The following is a 19066-nucleotide window of genomic DNA, read 5'->3' on the forward strand; positions in this document are numbered from 1 at the left end:
TGTAATGAGTGATATTTGGGAGGATGGGGAGGATGTGATGGTATGATGGTGTAATCGCTAGGATCGGTAGAGAGGAGAGAGGGAGAGAGGGAGAGAGGGAGAGGGGAGAGAGGGAGAGAGGGAGAGAGGGAGAGAGGGAGAGAGGAGAGAGGGAGAGAGGAGAGAGGGGAGAGAGGGAGAGAGGGGGAGAGAGGGAGAGAGGGAGAGCGGGAGAGAGTGAGGGGTAATTAGTAGAATTGAGAGTTTGAAGAAGGGATGTAAATCTTTAGATATCTATTAAATAGTAGTAGATACTTATCAGCTATTCATAATATCTATAACCAACCACCTATATAAACATAAATAGATACCTAATAGGTATTCCGATTAGTACCTATCTATAATTATAATATCTATTAACATTAACTATCTAATATATATATCTTCTATCTAATCATTTATCTACCTACTCATTCATCTATACTAATATCTATATATAGATAGTATTAAGAAAATCGAATATCTAGAATAAGAATAAATCGATCGATTTATAACTATTAGTACTACTAGTAGGTAGATAGATATAAGATAGTAGTAATATATTTTTCTCTAGATTTAGGATTTCTTTGGGTTTTCTTTCTTCTTTTATTATATCTTTTAATAATATAATACATATATATATATAGTATAATAATCATCTCTTATTCTTCACCCTCGAGCTTCCACCTCCCGAGTTTCCCAACCAAGCCAGCCCGCCAGCTAACTTAACAAATAAGTACTAACTAGGTACGACTAAGCTAGACTTCTAGATAGGTACGAGTAGATATTTACTAGATAGGATAAGTCAGCCAGTTAGCTAGCCAGTCAGTCTGATGTTGTATATGTAAGAGTTGAGGCCCCGGCTTATCGCACACTACCCTTTTTCGTGACAAAATCCCTGCAAAAAAGTCGTTTTCCCATACAAATTTATTTCTTTTATAATTTATTTAATAATTGAAGAATTAATTTGAAAATCTCTTATATAAAAAATTACTATATTTGAAATCTTAAAAAATGAATGAATTATTTTTAGTATTTTTTTTGATATAATTATAGGTTTTCAAAGTTGAAATTTTTCGAAATTTATTACATGTAACGCTTTTTCCATATAAAAAAATCGATTTTTTTGGATTTTTTGGAAATTCTAACTTTGAAAACCTACAACTATATCAAAAAAAATACTAAAAATAATCCATTCATTTTTTTGAATAATTTTAATAATTAATTATAATATATATCAATTTCGATAATTTCATTTCTATATTTATTGAAATAATATATAATTCAAAAGTTGAAGAAATGAAGGTTTTTGGTGTGTTTTCGGCTAGTGTGCGATAAGCCGGGGCCTCAACTCTTATGTGAAATTTCGGAGTATGTAGGATATTGGATATTGGATATTTGATATTGGATTTGAGTTATTTCTTAGGGTGGATGGATGGATGGATGGATGAATGGATGGAGAGTGGGATGGCGTGCGTGTTTGTATGTTTTATATTTCTTGTACGATGTACTTCGGGTTATGAAGGGGGGGAGATGGAGATGGAGATGGTGATGATGAGGATGTGATGGAGATGAAGATAATAGAGTTAATACTATATATATATGTGATCTATGTAATCTATATATATATATATATATATATATATAAAAAAGTAAAACCAAAGAGATAATAGTATATAAAGATGATGTAATGGAGATGAAAATGATAGAGTTAATACTATATATATATATATATATGTGATCTATATGTATATATGTATATATATAAAAAAGTAAAACTAAAGAGATGATGATATAAGAAAAAGGGTATATATATATAATAACTAAAGACCTGACTTTAAGAGAGAAGAAAGATAGAATGATGTATTAGATATATACGAGGTGAATTATAGAAGAATGAGTTGATTTTGATATATTATTCTTATTCTTGTTATTATTCCTCTTTCTACTTCTACTCCCCTCCCCTCCTCTTCCCCTCCCCTCCTCATTCCCATTCCCATTCCCCTTCTCATTCCCATCTTCCCACCCGGAAGAAAGGCACGGAAGGGAAGCGGAAGAGAAGGAAAGCTCTAACTAGAGGCCCGAGGGCTGAATAAATAAAGTGCTGATTGATGCGTGTTATGATGCGTGTTATGTGGAAGGATTTATTTGAATGGGGTGGAGTATCTTGGTAGTAGTAGTACTACCTACTATCTTAGTATTATTAGAGTATTTCGTATCAGTACGAGTAGGTATCTATTATAATTTATAGCTGGAGATAGAATAGAATAGAGTAATAAATTGTATGAGTGTGGATATGAATGTAGATGTGGACGTGGTGGGGGTTAAATTTCCGTACCTACTGGTTGCTATTCTTGGATGGGTAGGTAGGTGGAATTGGAAGTGAAGTGATGTGAAGTTTTGGTGTTGGAGTTGGTACCTTGACCTAAGGTTGTAATTGAATGTATGAATGTATGAATAGAGATATGGTATTGGGATATGAAGAGATGAGATTTGTTGTTTTGTTGTTTCTTTTTTAAGGCTATGAATAAGTAAGTGATGGATGAATGCGAAATCGTTGTTTCAGAGATCATAGAGGCCGACGGGTTATGTAAATGTAAAGATATAAAAATATACGGAGTACTGGATGGAATATGGAGTATATCAGATCGATGGGTTGAGTGAGTGAGTAATGGTTGATCGGAAGGTGGAAGGTTGTTAGTGATTGCATCATGAATATGGATACTCGTGGATATATAATAGATAGGGAGGGACTTGGGAGGGATATCTCATCTGTTGGATTCTTTTGGAGTTGATTGATTGTATTTGAGTACTAGGTAGGTATGTTTGTATGTATGTATGTATGTATGTATGTATGTATATATGTATGTGTATATGAATAGATGAATGGATGTAATATATGTATGTACGGTATAACTTTCAAATAGAGTATAATCAATTATAATCTCATTCCCCTCTTGATTATCAATCCCATCTCATCTCCTCTGATAACTTTCGAGGATATACATATAAAGTACTTGAGAATGAATTATCTTGCTCTCTCTATACTCTGGTTTGCTTTATAACACCTACAAAAAATGAATAATATTTTTACAAACTTCGTATACATCTCCCTCCTCATTTACAAGAAACAAAGAGGAAGACCCTGGAAAAGTATCTCCATAAGAAATTGAGAAATGGATCTGGTGATCCCAATGAAGATTAGTTTTAATGAGAAGACCGTAATCGGGGGTTTCTTTCTATGTACGGAGTAGAGGTAGGTCCACAGATAGGTCCACAGATAGGTCCACACGTGGGAGGGACATGCATAGGTGTATGCAATAGGTACAGAATCGAACAGCTGGATGTTATGTTACTGAAAATAGATTTTTTTTTCTTTCTTTCTTTTCTTTCTTTTGTTTGGAGGGATTGGAATTGAGATTGGGGTTGATAATAATAGGTAAGTGATTTATTCATGGATATTAATGATTGTGGCTGTGGCTGATGGATGATGGATGATGGATGTCCAGGTGGAAAGATATTCATTCATATGTTTAATGTTCATTCGATGTTGAACATGTATTAAACATGATATAATGAAATCAGTAATAAATATCACAGTAACAATAATAACATATCAACATTGAATACTATATAAGCACCTAGTAGATACCGGTACTTATAACAAATTGAAGCTTTTCATCTTTCATCAAAAGAGAAAGAGAAATACGTAGTACGAGGTAAATTAATGGTCATGGCGATATACTTTGGTCTATAATAGTAAGTCTTGTTCATAGTTCGTTCGTTCGTCTTGAATCTGAGGCCCTTTCTTTGTTCTTCTTTTTGGGTCAACTTGGCTCTTGCCTATTGAGGGACTTGGCTCTTGGGGGATATTTGTCTTGTGGTGAGTTGTAGATATTAGATCGAAAGGTTATTGTATATATAAGAGTAAAGAGTAAAAGATCAAGTAGCTAGAAATAACAAATAGTCAGAAATAATAAGAATTAGTTACGAGTACCTCACATGTATTTAGCTTGGAATATCAACATCTCATATATACTAGTAGGTACATATACCACTTTTATACTCAATTCCAGTTCCAGTCATTTGAGATAGTAATAATCAATCATCACTCCATCATCCATCATCCATTTCATTCAGTCCTCCCTCACCAAAGCTCAATGGCTAACAAAACCCTCATCCACCAAGCCATTCATGAAAAAATAAAAGAACCTCTTCAATTCTTATTAATTACTACCTCCTACCTGGTCCTTTGCTTGCTTACACTTACACTTGCTTGGATCCCTGATTGCAAAGTAATAATCCCGATACCTACTCGTACTACTCGTAATAACCTTGCAATTCTTTAACTTCTCTCTCCCTCACTACTTTTAGTCTTCACTCACTCACTCACTCACTCACTCACTCGCTCACTCCTTCACATGCCCTCACCTCAATTCCATCTTCTCTTGCACCACCGCTCCCTAAGAAATCATGATATGCTGATAATGTTCATATGCTCATCTATTCCATCCAATTATTATTCCTCTTCACTTCAAATGCCCATCTGCTTCTAATTCTAACCCTCATTACCACTAGTCAATTCCTGACTGACTGACTTACTCACTCAATAACCCACGCACTATCAATTGGCACCACCACCCGCATCCGCAAAACCCGTAATCTCCTTTTTAAACATCCACTACCCGTACCGTACTACCACCAAACCCTCTCGATTCACATCAACAACAAACGCGACTTAGTCTCGATACCCATTAAACAGCTTCACGAATGCCACACTTCGAAGAGATGCCATCGTTCTTAAATGACGACACAGGAGGCTCTATGTATTCTTCGTCATCCCGACCCCCATTGGATCTCCCCAGCCATCTTCGAAACTCACACGAAAAGCTATCCCTCAATGGTGCGAATGGCATAAATGGCATAAATGGCAGAACCTCAACACATAATTCATCAAGGAATGGCTTGGAGAACGGATCCGATCTATATATCGATGGTGCTGCCGCTTCAAATGGTCACTCCAATCCTCACTCAAATGGTAACGGGACGGCGGGCAGGCACCAAATGAATGGAGATTCGCATCATGAATCAACCTTACACTCCTTACCAAATGGTCGATCCAGCGCAGGTAGTTGGGATTACAGATCTCGTTCGTCCATGAATGGCAGTACATATTCGGTAAATGAACAACCCATTGCTTCATCCCAGAATGGAAGGAGGAGTCCAGGTCCTGCAAATGGCTTTAATAGGTTATCGAATGGTGCCGCAGATAGAAACTCTTTTGCATCAACGAATGGAACCATATCCAACGCTACCGTCGACTCACCACGACCAATCACGACGAGTGATAGTGAACACCAGAATCGAATTTCGAGTCCCCAATCACAGCCACATCCTCACAGCACAGGTCCATTAACTTATCAATCACCTTTATTACCTTCGACTCCAGTCCCTACTAATAATTCATTACCTATACCCGAAACGCCAGGTCGTTCTACAAGTACTTCACCACAGCCACAACTACAACCACAACAACCACAAAGATTTTCTTCTCTTTCCTCACCTCCAACATATCCACCGCCCTCTTCACCCTCACAAAACTCCCTTCAGCACCCTGGTTCTACTCAGTTGAAGCATCGACATACACTAGAAGTACCTAAAGTTAGTTCGGGTAGAAATTCAAGGGATGGTAGTGACGCGGTCTTTACGAGTGGAAGATTCTCTCCAACGTCGGTAGCTACAGCAGGTGCTAGACGTGGATCCTCGAGTATCAATAGACGCAATACACAATCGATACATTCTAATATGCCTCACGAGGAGGTTCCTCCGGACGAAGATGCACTTAGATGGGCAGAAGCTGTACGACAGAAGCGTGCGAGTAAGAGAAGAAAGAAGGATGAGGAAGATGATGATAGAGTGGTGGTGGGAACGAAAGTTGATCAAAACCATGTCAATTGGGTTACGGCATATAATATGTTGACAGGCATTCGTTTTACCGTTTCGAGAACGAACGCGAAGCTTGATAGACCATTAACTGACGCAGATTTCGAGGCCAAGCACAAATTCTCGTTTGATATGTAGGTTACAATCAACATGTGTGAAACGACTTAGCTAATACTTTACACAGTACCGGGAATGAGTTGACCCCATCTGCAAAGTATGATTTCAAATTCAAGGACTATGCGCCATGGGTATTTCGAAGTCTTCGGGCAAGGTTCAAGTTGGATCCTGCGGATTATCTCATGTCCTTGACGAGTAAATACATTCTTTCTGAATTAGGGTCACCCGGAAAGAGTGGAAGTTTCTTTTACTTCTCGAGAGATTATAAATATATCATCAAAACGATTCATCATTCCGAGCATAAGTTCTTGAGAAAGATTTTGAAGGATTACTATCACCATGTGGAGGATAATCCCAACACACTTCTATCTCAATTTTATGGACTTCATCGAGTGAAGATTCCTTATGGAAGAAAGATTCATTTTGTGGTCATGAACAACCTGTTCCCACCACACCGCGATGTCCATCAAACCTTCGATTTGAAAGGGTCAACCATTGGTCGAGATTTTAAAGAGGAGAACCTAGAGCAAAACCCCCGTGCGACGCTCAAGGACTTGAATTGGCTTCGACGAAACCTTCACCTGGAATTTGGGCCGGAAAAGAGACGAGTCTTCTTCGAACAAATGGAGAAGGATGTAGCATTATTGCAAAAACTGAAGATTATGGATTATAGTATGTTGGTCGGAATACATGATTTGACCAAGGGGAACGAAGAAAATCTACGGGACAAAACGTTACAAGTCTTCCAACCCGGGGGGGATAGCCCAGTAGATGATTCTGGACCACCTGGACCTTTAATGAGAACGCCGAGTAAATTGGAGAGTGCTAGGAAAGCTAGAGAATTACGCCAGATCATCAAGCAGGAAAAGCCAATTCCAATGGGTCAAAGCAGTTCACGAATGCCGGATGAAATTGAAGAAGAAAACAAGAAGGATTTCACGTTCTATAGTGATGATGGCGGATTTCGAGCTACACATGAAGATAATACTCCTGGAGAGGAAATTTTCTTCTTGTCGATTATTGATTGTCTGACTCATTATGGCACTCTTAAGAAACTCGAACATCTTTTCAGTAAGTCACCTTGATTTTGTGGTAGTAATCTGAGCTAATACAAAAACAGAGGGTCTCAAGCATGATAAGAAATTGATTTCTCCAATTAACCCTCAACCTTATGGCGACCGTTTTATCGAATTTATTGAGGGAATTACAAAATCTCAAGAAGAAGCCGCTCGAGAAGAAGAGTGTCCTCTCCCACCCGTACCCCACACAGACTCCAACCTTACCATGGGTTCTACACGTCGACGTTCAAATAGTGCACATATGCATCGTACCGTCACAAACAACACTACCATTCAACGTGCTGAAAATGAAGCCTTGAGAACTGAGCATGATGGAAGACGAGAGCATATCGAACCTAGAACCGTATCGACAGTTAGAAGCCCAAGTGCGGAAAGGACAAATGGACTACAGGGACAGATCCTTCCAGTTGTTGAGGAAATGGGAGAAGCGAGTAGTACAGGAGGAAGAAGTGGAAGGAGTATAAGGAGTACACATGATGATGATGATGAGAGAAGGCCAGCTACGCCTGCCAAAGATTATCCTCCCAGTTTGAATGACAATCAAGGAAGACCGCAAAGTCTAAGGAGGATGATTAGTAGAAGTAGCTTGGAAAAACAATTACCGCCTTTGCCGCCAAATGGAAGAGGGGTGGAAGAGAAAGATTCTGGGATTGGGATAGGGAGATGATTTGTATAGGCAGGGATTGTTTAGGGATGGATACACGAGGAGTGAAATAATACATAGCAAGTTGATAAGGAGTAGAGTTGGGACAATAGTCAGTAGGCGCAGCGCAGTAAGTGGAGGATAAGATAAGATACCATGATACCATCTAGCGAATCGCCTTTTTTACTTTCCTTTTACTTTCTTTCTCTCTGGGAGGTTTTGGTGGGATGGGAAACTTTCATTGAATCTTAATCACTTTTTTTTTCTTTTCCTCTGCTTGCTTTGAATTTTTCTGGGACTGCAATTGACTGGCTTGGTTGATTTGGAGGATCATCATCGTATTCGTAGTTGAGTTTCTTTTGTGTTTGTTTATTGTGGAGGTGGGTTGAGGGGAAGGGAAAGAGGAGAAAGGAGAGGGGGGTTCGATGAATGAGGAAGGGGGAAGATGGGGGGATGGAGTAGGAAGGAAAGATGGATGGATGCATGACACAATCTCTACTATTGTTTGTTTCTTTGAGTTTGAGTTTGAGTTTGAGTTTGAGTTTGGTGAGATGAGGTGAAGTGAGAGTTGAGGGTAGGGCGAGAGGAGGGAGGAGAGGAGGGAGAGCAGGGAGGAGAGGAGGGAGGAGATGAGATAGGCGGAAAAAAAGTTTTGTAGATAGATTTGGTTATGCTGTTGTTGATGTTGTTGGTGGTGTTGGTGTTGGTGTTGGTGGTGGTGTTTTTGTTGGATGGATGGATGGATGGATGATAGATCGTTGAGAGAGTGGATAAGGAATTAAAACAATAGTTGAATATTGCTGTTGGTGTTGCCCAGGTGGTGTTGATGAGATTGATTGTGTTTGTGGTTGTGGTTGTGGCTGTGGTGTAAATTGTGTAAATTGGATGGATGGATGGATGGATGGATGAGTGTATATAGGGGGTTGAGGAAGGGAAGGGGGGGAAAGGGAGAGAGTAGGAAGGGAGGGAAGGAAGGAGGGAAGAAGGGAGAGTGTAGATAGGATTGGATGGAATAGGATAGCATAGCATAGCATAGCATAGCATAGCACAGGATAGGATAGGAAGTTGAATGAGAAATGGAAAAGAATTATATTTTTAACTTTTTTGTGTTTTTGGGGGGTAAGGTTGTGTTGTGTTGTGTTGTGTCTTGGGTTTTGTATTTTGTGAGAGTGAGAGTGAGAGGGAGGGTATGTATTAGAATTGTTAGAATTGTAAGTGTGTGGTTTGGGTATTAAGTATTAATGAGTAGTAAGTAAGTAGTAAGTAAGTAGTAAGTAAGTAGTAAGTAGTAGTAAGTAAGTAGTAGTAAGTAGTAAGTAAGTAGTAAGTAAGTAGTAAGTAAGTAGTAAGTAAGTAGTAAGTAAGTAGTAAGTAAGTAGTAAGTAAGTAGTAAGTAAGTAGGTAGTAAGTAGTAGTAAGTAAGTAGTAGTAAGTAGTAAGTAGTAAGTAGTAAGTTATTTTTATCTAGGTATAGGTATTGGATATTATTAGGTAATAGATATATAAAGTTATGGAAGGTGGGTGGATGGATGGATGGATGGATGGATGGATGGATGGATGGATGATGGATGAATGGATGAATGGATGGATGGATGAATGGATGGATTTGTTATATTTATATTTATATTTGTTGTACTCTTTCTTTCTGTCTTCCTTGGTGGTGGTGATGTTGTTTAGAATTTTATATACTAGGTAGTTGGTAGCTGGTAGCTGGGAGCTGGTAGCTGGGAGCTGGTAGCTGGGAGCTGGTAGCTGGGAGCTGGTAGCTGGGAGCTGGTAGCTGGGAGCTGGTAGCTGGGAGCTGGTAGCTGGGAGCTGGTAGCTGGGAGCTGGTAGCTGGGAGGGAGATGGGAGGGAGGGAGAGGAGGGTGGGAGAGGAAGGTGGTTGTGCTTGCTTTTTTGGGGTGGGGGGAGAAGGAAAAGGAGAAGGAGAAGGAGAAGGAGAAGGAGAAGGAGAAGGAGAAGGAGAAGGAGAAGGAGAAGGAGAAGGAGAAGGAGAAGGAGAAGGAGAAGGAGAAGGAGATGAAGATGATGATATGGTGATGTGGTTTCCCGATTAGGGCGTTTGTTAATGTTTTTTATTTATTTTTTATTTTATTTTTATTTTTACTTTATTTTAACTTCTTGTTGTTTGCTTCTTTTTTTCTTCTTTACTCACAACACTTTACTCACAACACTTCATTCACAATACTTCACTCACAACACTTCACTCACAACACTTCACTCACAACACTTCACTCACAACACTTCACTCACAACACTTCACTCACAACACTCCATCCATTCATCACACTGCTTCCTCCCAGCATACTCTGATTCACATACACGAAACGTAAACTCGAACTCTTACCTATTCATATTCATTATACTTGTTTTGCGTCTGTTGTTTTGCGTCTCTGTTGATGTACATGAATGTATATGAATGAATGTGAATGGATCCAAACGCTGGGTCTTTTGAGCTGGGACTAGATCGCATACTGAGGGAAGAGGACGGATTGAGTGAAGAGGGTGCAAAGAACTCGTTGTTGGGTAGATTGCAAGGTAGATTGCAACAGTTGGGTTTGGGAGGAGAGACGCGGACGGGGTCGGAACGGCGTGGGTTGAGCTTGCAGTGGGGGCAGTCGGTGCAGGGAGCTCAGCTACAACTATTAAATTCCTCTCAGCTACCGTCATCAATTCCAGCACAGGCTACCTTTCAAGGAAACTATAATCAGAGCCAAACATCCTACAATTGGGCACAGCCAGCACAGCCACTGGGATACCTCCCTCCTTCTGCATTTCTGGCGAGAAACTTCAACGGCTTGCCACTTACCGTTGGATCTCCGATAGTAGGAGAAAGGCGCGAGCCAGTTGAGGATATACAAAAAGAAATTCTCGAGCTTGAGGAACAGGTTGAACAAGAGTATAAAGAATTTTGCTATCATCGCTCGATACGACACGGCAGAAAAGTTAACCTCGATAATCTCAAAGAGTACATCGCTGTACTTGAACAGAGTCTGTTTAACACATGCCAACGAAATCAACAACTCCAAATCAAGCTCTTGTTCGGCGCAGATATCGGAGATCAATTCGAAAAGTTGGTTGCAAGACAATTGACACACGTGTTACCAACAATAGAACAGAGGTATTTGAGGCGTAATTGGAAGCCAATACGCGGTGGAAAACGTCCTCTACCCCGATTTCCACCTGGCGGTCCTATATATTTGAACAGGGCACCGAAACTATTCAAGATTCAAATCAAGATTGTGGTCAAAGTCTACACGATCCTCGAAGGTAGTTTGTGTGTCTGCAAAATTACCGAACAGGAATACGAACACAGCATTGACGTAGCATCAGTTCACGAACTACAAGAATACCAATTTGAAAAAGTTTGCACTGAAACCGAGTACTATTCTATTGGTCTTCCCGTCTATAATAGATTTTTGCCTACTACCAGAGAAGGGGTGAAGATTGCGGTTCGGAGCTTCGCTCGTGTTATAGAGAGATTATCGTACTTTTTTTGTTTTGATCCTCCATTGAGTCCAGACGCTGTACGTTTGGAGAACCCAGTAGCGAAGGATAAGGATCTGGGTAAGTGGATGGTACTGATTGTCCTGGGCCCTGAAAATGGACATGCTGGATCGATATTTATATTGACATACTGATTGACTCTTAGAACAATTTTTCCCTGTGAGCAAAGCCAGGACTGTATCAGTTAAGTGGAATTTCTCGTGGTAAATTAGTTACCACGCACTGTATTACCCATTCATTATTCGTTGTTTGTTTGACAAAATATTCAAAATGCATATTTGGGCTGGCTCGGGCTCGGCCAGTGGGAAGGAGACTGTTAGACGAAAAGAGAGAACACCTATTAAGACTGGCACAGTTCTCAGGAAGAGAAAGAGTAGTGCTAAACTTGGATTGGGCATGGATGGTTTGGCTTCCACTGAAGATATTGGGAAATCGAGTCCAGGTCCAAGTCCTAGAAGAGACTCGGGGATAGACTCTGTTATGGCATCTGAAGCCGATTCCGATGAGTCGATTATTACGGTTATTAGTGTTCTAACTTATGATGTTGAGGAAGATATGGTTAGGCCTTTGAATGTTGGGTCGCTGGATGGTGAGGGAAATCCCATTGCGATTGGGAAGATGGAAAGGGGTGCAAAGATGGTGCGGGGAGAGGAGATGGATAGGAATCTTCATGATGAGTTGGGACATGCATCGACTCTTAGTAAGTTAAAGGGGAAAGACATTGCGTCGATGAATATGGAATGTTCAAACGGAGAAGATACAGATGCCTTTTCTTCGTCATTGAAAGGTCTCAGTCGTATCATGGCGAGTAATGATAGGATGTTTCGAGCAAGTAGGGAGGAGGAAGATCGAATCAAAGATTCGGATAATAATATTTTCGCGAAGAACAAATCAGTGGGTACTAAACATAGTATTCCAGTGGGTTTACCACTACCATCAGACATCCTCGGCACACCTGCTGAAGATACACAAGCTGTTTGGCATGAATACGCGTTTTCTGGAAGCAAAAATGAGTCAGATTCTCATATCACATCAATTGCTAGCTGCACCAATAAGAATAGCTCTGAGAGTGAAAATGAGCTGGAAAGACTTTTCAGGACGGACTCGGTGCATACTTCAGAACCTGAGGTTTCAGATGGATATCTATCTCCCGAAACTTCCACTCCTATCAAAGTTAAAGAATTTGTTTTCGATTCCGAAAATGAAAATGATCCGGCATGTTACTCTAATGTGGAATGCGTATCAGATTCTGAAACCGAGCAAAAGGATAAATATCCTGATATAAAGTTTACTCATGAAATCGATATTGATTTGAATCTCGAAGAAGAAGAGGAAGAAAAAGAGCCGGAAAAAATCGTCAAAAATCTACATGAACAACTCTGGGATGAGATATCGAAATCTGTAGATAAAGCACTCGATGCATCGCAAGAAAATAGACGCAAAGAGAGTATCCGGGGATTTTCTCTCAAAGTACCTCGTTTGGTTCATGAGGCTAAGCAGGGTCTTTATCGCTCGCCTTCTCCTGCTCGTTCTAGCAAGAGTAATGAGATGGTGGGGGAGGTGAGTTCGCTGAGAGAGACGGAGTTTTGTGCGAGTGGACTTAAAGATTGTGGTGTGGGGGATGGTGATTTGGTAACAACTTGTATTGAGGGATTTGATGGGGATTACTCGGCTCAAATGCGAAGAAAAGGTGATCATGCGACTACGAGTCTAGAGGGGATTTCGAGTAACATTGGAAGTCCGATCTCGTTGTCTGTTATGGGGAGGGGAGGGAGAGATTCTCCTGAGACTGGGTTGACGAAAGATAAGGGTGGTTCGTTTGAGAATATTGGTTTGGATGATGAAACCTGCACATTGTCGGATTCTCCATGTCGACAAGTTAAGATACGTGTTCCTGGGGATGAGAATGATGGGCACTTGTCAGATTCTAAAGAAATTCGTGGAGACTCTGTTGAACGCGAGAATGAACGCGAGATTGAGGATTCAGAGCGCTTTTCGCCTGTGCATCAGAGGGTGATACAATTGATGACGCCTAAGCATGGTCGGTATCACACGGTGAGGGAGAAAGGTGGGAAAAACCTAGCGAGCTATCGGATGTTTGGTTCGCGGGTAAAGGGGAAGAATGCGTCGGAACTGGGGAGTGTTGCGATGGAGAGACAGGCTTCGCGATATCCGGCGAAAGAGAGAGCTTTCTCGCAGCCTGGTTTATTGAGAGCTGATCAGTCGAAGGATTCGAGTGGAGGTGGAGAGGAGGAATGGTTGTTGGGAAAGGAAGGATGTAGTGGGATTGAAGAGGAGATGGCAAAATTCTGGAAGGTGAATTCGGAGGGAGCGATGGCTCGATTTAGGGAGGTGATGGAGGGGATGGATAAGGAGAGTGAGATTGAGATTGAGAGGGAAGAGAGAAAGACATTCCCGGTGATGGATCGAAAGATGAAGAGGAAGATGGGGGATTTGGGATCGTGGGACTTCACGGCGGATGAGAATGGAAGGGTTTCGATGGGTAGTTCACAGGTTAAGTTTAGTGATGGTGAGTCTCTTTAATTGTGTTTGGGGGTTGGAATGAATGGTGTTGATAAATGGTGTAGCTCCTACGATTATACGTCGTTCGATGCCTCAATTAGATGGTCCTAATTCGCCACCATTACTAGCGGTGGAGTCTCCGGTTGGAAGTTCTCGCTCTCCATCTCCTCGTAAGAGACTGCAGAAAGTCAATCGGTCGAAATCGCCTAGTTTAATGAAGTCGTCCAGTTCTTCGCTGGGGAAGATTTTCCAGAATTCGAGGGTAGAGGGGATGGAAGGGGATATAAGGGATTTGAGGAGGGAAGTTGAGGAGTTGAAAAATATAATTGGGAGGTTGGAGAGGGAATTTGAAGGGGATGTTGATTTTGGGGGTAAGATGGGGGGGCGGTTAGGAGATAAATTGAAGGATGTTTGGAGTGTGGTTTATGGGAAAGATTGGGAGAGAGAGAGGATTGGCGAGGAAGGAGGGAATTGGATCAATTTGGAGGAGGTAGAGTGGATGAGAGAGGTTAGGGATATGGGATTATTGAAGATCGTGGGAAGGATGAAGAAGGAGAAAGATGTGGAGGGGATTATGCGTGCGGTGGATGAGATCTTGAAGAAAAAGCAAAGCAAATCGTTTGAGAAAGATCTGATGGTACCGAGTTCGATAAATCCTGAGCTTGGGGATGAGGATATTTCTATTTCGAAAATTTCGATGGAAAATCTCGGGAGTGGGGGGTTGGGAATAGATGAGTCTTGTACTACGATACCGCAGCGAAATATGGGAGACTTTTCCGCGAATGAGGTGGGGCGGGAGGGGGAGATTGCGGGGATGAAGGGAGAAAGATGGGATTTGAAGGATGAGAAGAGTGAGGAGTGCGATAGGGGGATGCTTGGTGATATTGGAACGCAAGGTTGGATGATTGGGAGGGGCTCGAAGGTATTGGTTTTAGAAGTGAGGGATTGTGAGTTGGTATCTGAGGTACCTTTGTGTGCGGGTTGGATTGGGGGTCAATCTGAAAGTAGGACTCAGTGTCCTTTAAATATACAAAAGTTTTCAGACCTGCCAAGTCTTGAAAGTAGTGAAGACATTGAGAGAGAGAGGATGAAGAAAGTGGAGGAGAGCAGAAAAAACGAGACGGTTTGTGGAAGAGTGACTCGGAATGAAAAGTGCGGAAAAAGGGGTGGTGATAATGAAATGGGATTGAGAGCACCTGATGAGGGCTTTAATAAGGAGTATAAAGCAAATCGGAAGGTGGAGGTGAGGTATGTTGATAGCGAGGGGAATTTTATGGATCAACGAGACGCTTTTCGACTTTTATCGAGTCAGTTTAAGAGCAAGGGAGGTGGTAAAAGAAGTGAGAAAGGAAAGGGGAAGGAGGGTGAGAAATTGACTGGAATTGTGGGAGAGGGAGTTGGTGTGATGGGATGTGAACACGGGTGTAAGATTATTGGGGGACGGAGATTGGATGATATGGAAATGGAGGGGTTGCTTGATGCTGAAATTCTTGGGGGAAAGGATACAGGAATGGAGAAGAGTGATTTCGATGTATCGGCGAAAGGAAATGGCAAGGGGGTAGGAGTAGAAAGAGGGGTAGAGGCGGAAGAAAAGAGAGTGGAATATTTGGTTAAAGATCTATTGACGAAACAGGAAGGAGAAAGACTAAAGAGGGAGGAATGGTGGGAGAGGGAACGGGAGGGGGATAAGAAGGAGATTCGGAGACTTGGGGGTGTTGTGGACGAATTGAGGCAGTTGGTTTTGAGTGGGATGGAGAAGGGGAAGGAGAAGGAGGGGGGAGGAGTTTATGGTGGTGAGAGGAAGATGCTGGATGAGGATGAGGATGAATGTGAGGATGAGGATGAAGATGAAATGCACGATTGTGATAAACCGGGTTGTTGGTGTCAACCGAGCGGAAGTGGAAGTGGAAGCGGAAGGAAAGGTGGAAAGAAACATGAATGTGGGGCGAGTAATGTGGCGAATATGAGGGCGAGGGATGTTTATGGGGATGGGGATGAAGATGAAGATGGAGATGGAGAGTGGAATTCTGAAGAAAGGGGAGTGGGAAATGGAAATGGAAATGGGAAGGGCTTTTGGGATTGGGTTGGTGGAGGGATTTTGTGGAGACAGGATTGAGGGATGGATTGAGGGATGAGGAAGATGGAGAAAAGGGGGGAGGGGAGGAAGATGTGTATGGGTTGGTCATTGGGGTTTCATCGTTTTTTGCGGTGTCTTATTAGGGGTGTGATTGGGATTGGGATTTGTATGAATAGTATGGGATGATCAAGTGGAAATCACTTTTGGGGGAGGGTGTGTTTGTCTGTTTGTTTAATATTCGATATGTTTAATGTGATGGATGAGTGGGTGGATGGAGAGAGAATGAACGAATAAAGCATAAGATGAGATGGTATTAAATGGTTTACGAGACTGGGTAAAGAGGGGGAGGGGATTAATTATTATTGGTATTGTTATTTCTACTCATTAGAGGAGAGTTGAAGTGGGGAGAAATGAAAAGTAGAGATTAGAGTAGAGTAGATGGATTAGATGGATCAGATGGATTGTTAGTGTTGATTGAAATAGAATAGAATCGAATAACACTTGAATGAATTATACTTGAGTGAATAATACATGAATAAATGGAGAAGGGATAATGAATGAATAATACTTGAATGAATGAATGAGTAATAGGGGTATAGAAGTATAGATTGGAATACTTTTTTTTTAATTTTGAAGAGAGAGAGAGAGAGAGAGAGAGAGATGGTGGATTAAGCGAGGGGGGTAAGGGGAGGAGTAAGAGGGGATGAGAGCTAAGAGGTGAGATGGGATGAGAGGTGAGAGGTGAGATGGGATAGGATGGGATAAGATGAATGGGATAGGATAGGATGAATGAATGAGATGGGATAGGATGAGATGGGATGAGATGAATGGGATAGGATGAATGGGATAGAATGGGATAGGATGAGATGGGATAGGATGAATGGGATAGGATAGAATAGAAATAAAAAAATCTTATATTATTTGCTAATCGAGTTTTCAAGTTTGAATGAACGGATGAATAGGGAGGGTAAGAATTAGATAAATAGATCGATAGATAGATACCTAGATAGATAGATATATGTATTTATATATCAGTGGAGATAAAACTAAACTAACCCGATATCTGTAATGAGGTCAATAATGTATTTGAGCAATTTATTGGATTTATTGTAGTATAGTGCATTGGATTTATTGGTAGCGAATCGATTTACTATGGTAGGTATTCATGGATGCTAGGTATATCTCAATATACCGCCAAAAGCAGGAATATATTATGCTACCTCCCTCCCTACCTACCTACCGTCTTGAACTCCGTTCCCTGTATTCCTAACATTCATTCATTTAATGCATGTACGCCTGTGCGCCTGTGAAAGTAAAGCAAACCCTGATGTAGCAAATAATACACGTTTCTCTCATCCATGCCAAAGTGTAGCTATGAATTAATAAGTTGAAAGGCTTATTAAGCAGTTCCTCTAGGCTTTGCTTTCGCCTTTGCCTTTTCCTTCTTCTCATCCTTGACCTTCTTCTTCTTTGCCTCGTTCTTCTCATCATTTTTACGCTTCAGATTTGCTCTCTCTTCGTCTGTCTTTGGGATTGGTTTGAAGAATCCCTCCAGTCTAGCTTGTTGAGATGATTTCAAATTCTTGGTGAGTTTTTGAGCAGCGCTGCGAACACGATCTTCCGAGAAACCTTTTTCGACAACGAGAAATTTGACGAGTCCTTCAATGTCGGGAGCTTCCCATTTGAAATCGCAATCCTCGTGGTCGGCGGGACGAACATCGGGTTTGAAGAATAGTTCACGGGCGTCTTGGTATGGCCAATCTTCGGGAAGGGCATAACGTTCTTTCTTGTCCGCAGTGATCCATGCGACTAGGGTTTCGAGATCGCCGTGTTCGCGAATGAGTTTAAGGGCGGTATGGGGACCGATTTTGGGTATAGGGTCGAGGTAATCGCAGCCGAGGAGGATGCAAAGATCTACGAACTTTGGATCATGTTAGTATTGCGCCATAGTCTGGGATAAGTGTAAAGGTTTCTTACTTGCTTGCGATCCATATTTAATCCTGTGAGAACTTTCTCCAAACTCACTTCTTGAATAGGTTCTTTGCGCTGTTCACTAAATGTGAGATGTCGAAGAAGAATAGGAGAATCGAAACACAAAGTATCCATATCCTCACTTGCTGCAGCATAAACCTTTCCTGCTCGAGCCAACGCAGCACATTGTGCCTCTGCCTCTGTTGGCGCAATGATATATGGAATACCCATCAACTTCAGCAATCTCTGACACTCTGCATTATGTTCCCTGGTAACTCGAACGGTTCTCCTTGAAAACTTCTCAATATCTTCTGCAGTACCAGTTTCCTTTGCTTCTTCAAGTCCTTCTGTTGCAGTTGCTTTGCGCTGGAAACGTTTTGCTAATTCGCCGGACTTGAGTTTTGGTGGTGCACCATCGAATACGTAGACTGGTTTGATCCCATTATCGACAATACGGAGGGTGCGGTAAAACATGCCCATTAAGTGAGAGGTAGTTTCGCCATCTTCGTTTGTGAGCATCTCACCTCCAGAGCGGACGGCAATGAGGAAACTATAGATGGACATGGATCTGAAAGATGTTAGTTTCTAAAAGGTGTAGATGACACTGTAGGAAGTACATACGCATCCTAGATCAAAGTCAGTTAATTGCGCAAATGTAAGTATAGAATGAATAGCAGCAAGGTACTTACAATCGCAACTTTTCTACCAAATTGATTTTTGATTTCTCCTTCTTTAACTGCATCAGGAGCTTCATCCTTGATGATGGACATCAATTGTTTAATACCCATGATTGCGGTGGTGTTGATGTACGGTTTGAATCACAAAATGTCAAGGAAGAGAGAAGACTTTGGATTTTGGATAGATTTTGGAGTTGACGCGAATGAAGTGCATGACGCGCGACCTTTACGCGTTAAGTGGTTCAAGCCTTAGGCAGCAGAAGCCGCTATAATTTCAGGCATCCGATCGGTTTGCGGGGGAAACTATGAGATGAGACTACCGGGTATTCACATCTAGGCGCCGCTTGAAAGACCTTTACTACCCGTGACCACAAAGTCAACTAACGATATATGATCACCGGTGGTTGTAAAGATTTGTCAACCTCTTTAGCTCATACTTTACACCTCTGTGGCTGATTTTCTCCATCTTCATACGGAATTATGGATTTACCGCATGGTTGAATCCTTA

The 19066-nt window shown here is 41.4% G+C and overlaps 4 protein-coding genes across 4 annotated transcripts; 3 read left to right on the forward strand and 1 right to left on the reverse strand.

The window, feature by feature from the left end:
- The first annotated feature begins 4395 nt into the window (after positions 1–4395).
- Positions 4396–8186, forward strand: EAE98_000157 (uncharacterized protein). The gene is made up of 3 exons (XM_038947775.1): positions 4396–6095; positions 6146–7149; positions 7199–8186. The coding sequence occupies exons 1-3, from the start codon at positions 4789–4791 to the stop codon at positions 7822–7824; spliced, it is 2937 nt and encodes a 978-aa protein (XP_038815452.1). The 5' UTR covers positions 4396–4788; the 3' UTR covers positions 7825–8186.
- Positions 8187–10232: 2046 nt separating this feature from the next.
- On the forward strand, positions 10233–11444 carry EAE98_000158 (uncharacterized protein; the record flags this gene model as incomplete). The annotated part of the gene is made up of 1 exon (XM_038947776.1): positions 10233–11444. The coding sequence occupies one exon, from the start codon at positions 10233–10235 to the stop codon at positions 11442–11444; it is 1212 nt and encodes a 403-aa protein (XP_038815453.1).
- A 136-nt stretch (positions 11445–11580) lies between these two features.
- EAE98_000159 (uncharacterized protein) lies at positions 11581–15949 on the forward strand (the record flags this gene model as incomplete). Its single annotated transcript, XM_038947777.1, has 2 exons — positions 11581–13840; positions 13899–15949. 2 exons carry the CDS (start codon positions 11581–11583, stop codon positions 15947–15949), a joined length of 4311 nt encoding a protein of 1436 aa, XP_038815454.1.
- Positions 15950–17309: 1360 nt separating this feature from the next.
- Positions 17310–18669, reverse strand: EAE98_000160 (uncharacterized protein; the record flags this gene model as incomplete). The annotated part of the gene is made up of 4 exons (XM_038947778.1): positions 17310–17831; positions 17888–18449; positions 18503–18507; positions 18571–18669. 4 exons carry the CDS (start codon positions 18667–18669, stop codon positions 17310–17312), a joined length of 1188 nt encoding a protein of 395 aa, XP_038815455.1.
- Positions 18670–19066: the final 397 nt, after the last annotated feature.

Source organism: Botrytis deweyae, assembly GCF_014898535.1.
Source record: "Botrytis deweyae strain B1 chromosome Unknown BDEW_001, whole genome shotgun sequence".
In the NCBI taxonomy this organism is placed as follows: domain Eukaryota; kingdom Fungi; phylum Ascomycota; class Leotiomycetes; order Helotiales; family Sclerotiniaceae; genus Botrytis; species Botrytis deweyae.

Excerpts from the sequence above, each read along its gene's own strand:
- EAE98_000157 (XM_038947775.1), top strand. The coding sequence starts at position 4,789 with ATGCCACACTTCGAAGAGATGCCATCGTTCTTAAATGACGACACAGGA. Across the intron at positions 6,096-6,145 it reads CACAAATTCTCGTTTGATAT|TACCGGGAATGAGTTGACCC; the intron begins GTAGGTTACAAT and ends TACTTTACACAG. Across the intron at positions 7,150-7,198 it reads GAAACTCGAACATCTTTTCA|AGGGTCTCAAGCATGATAAG; the intron begins GTAAGTCACCTT and ends ATACAAAAACAG.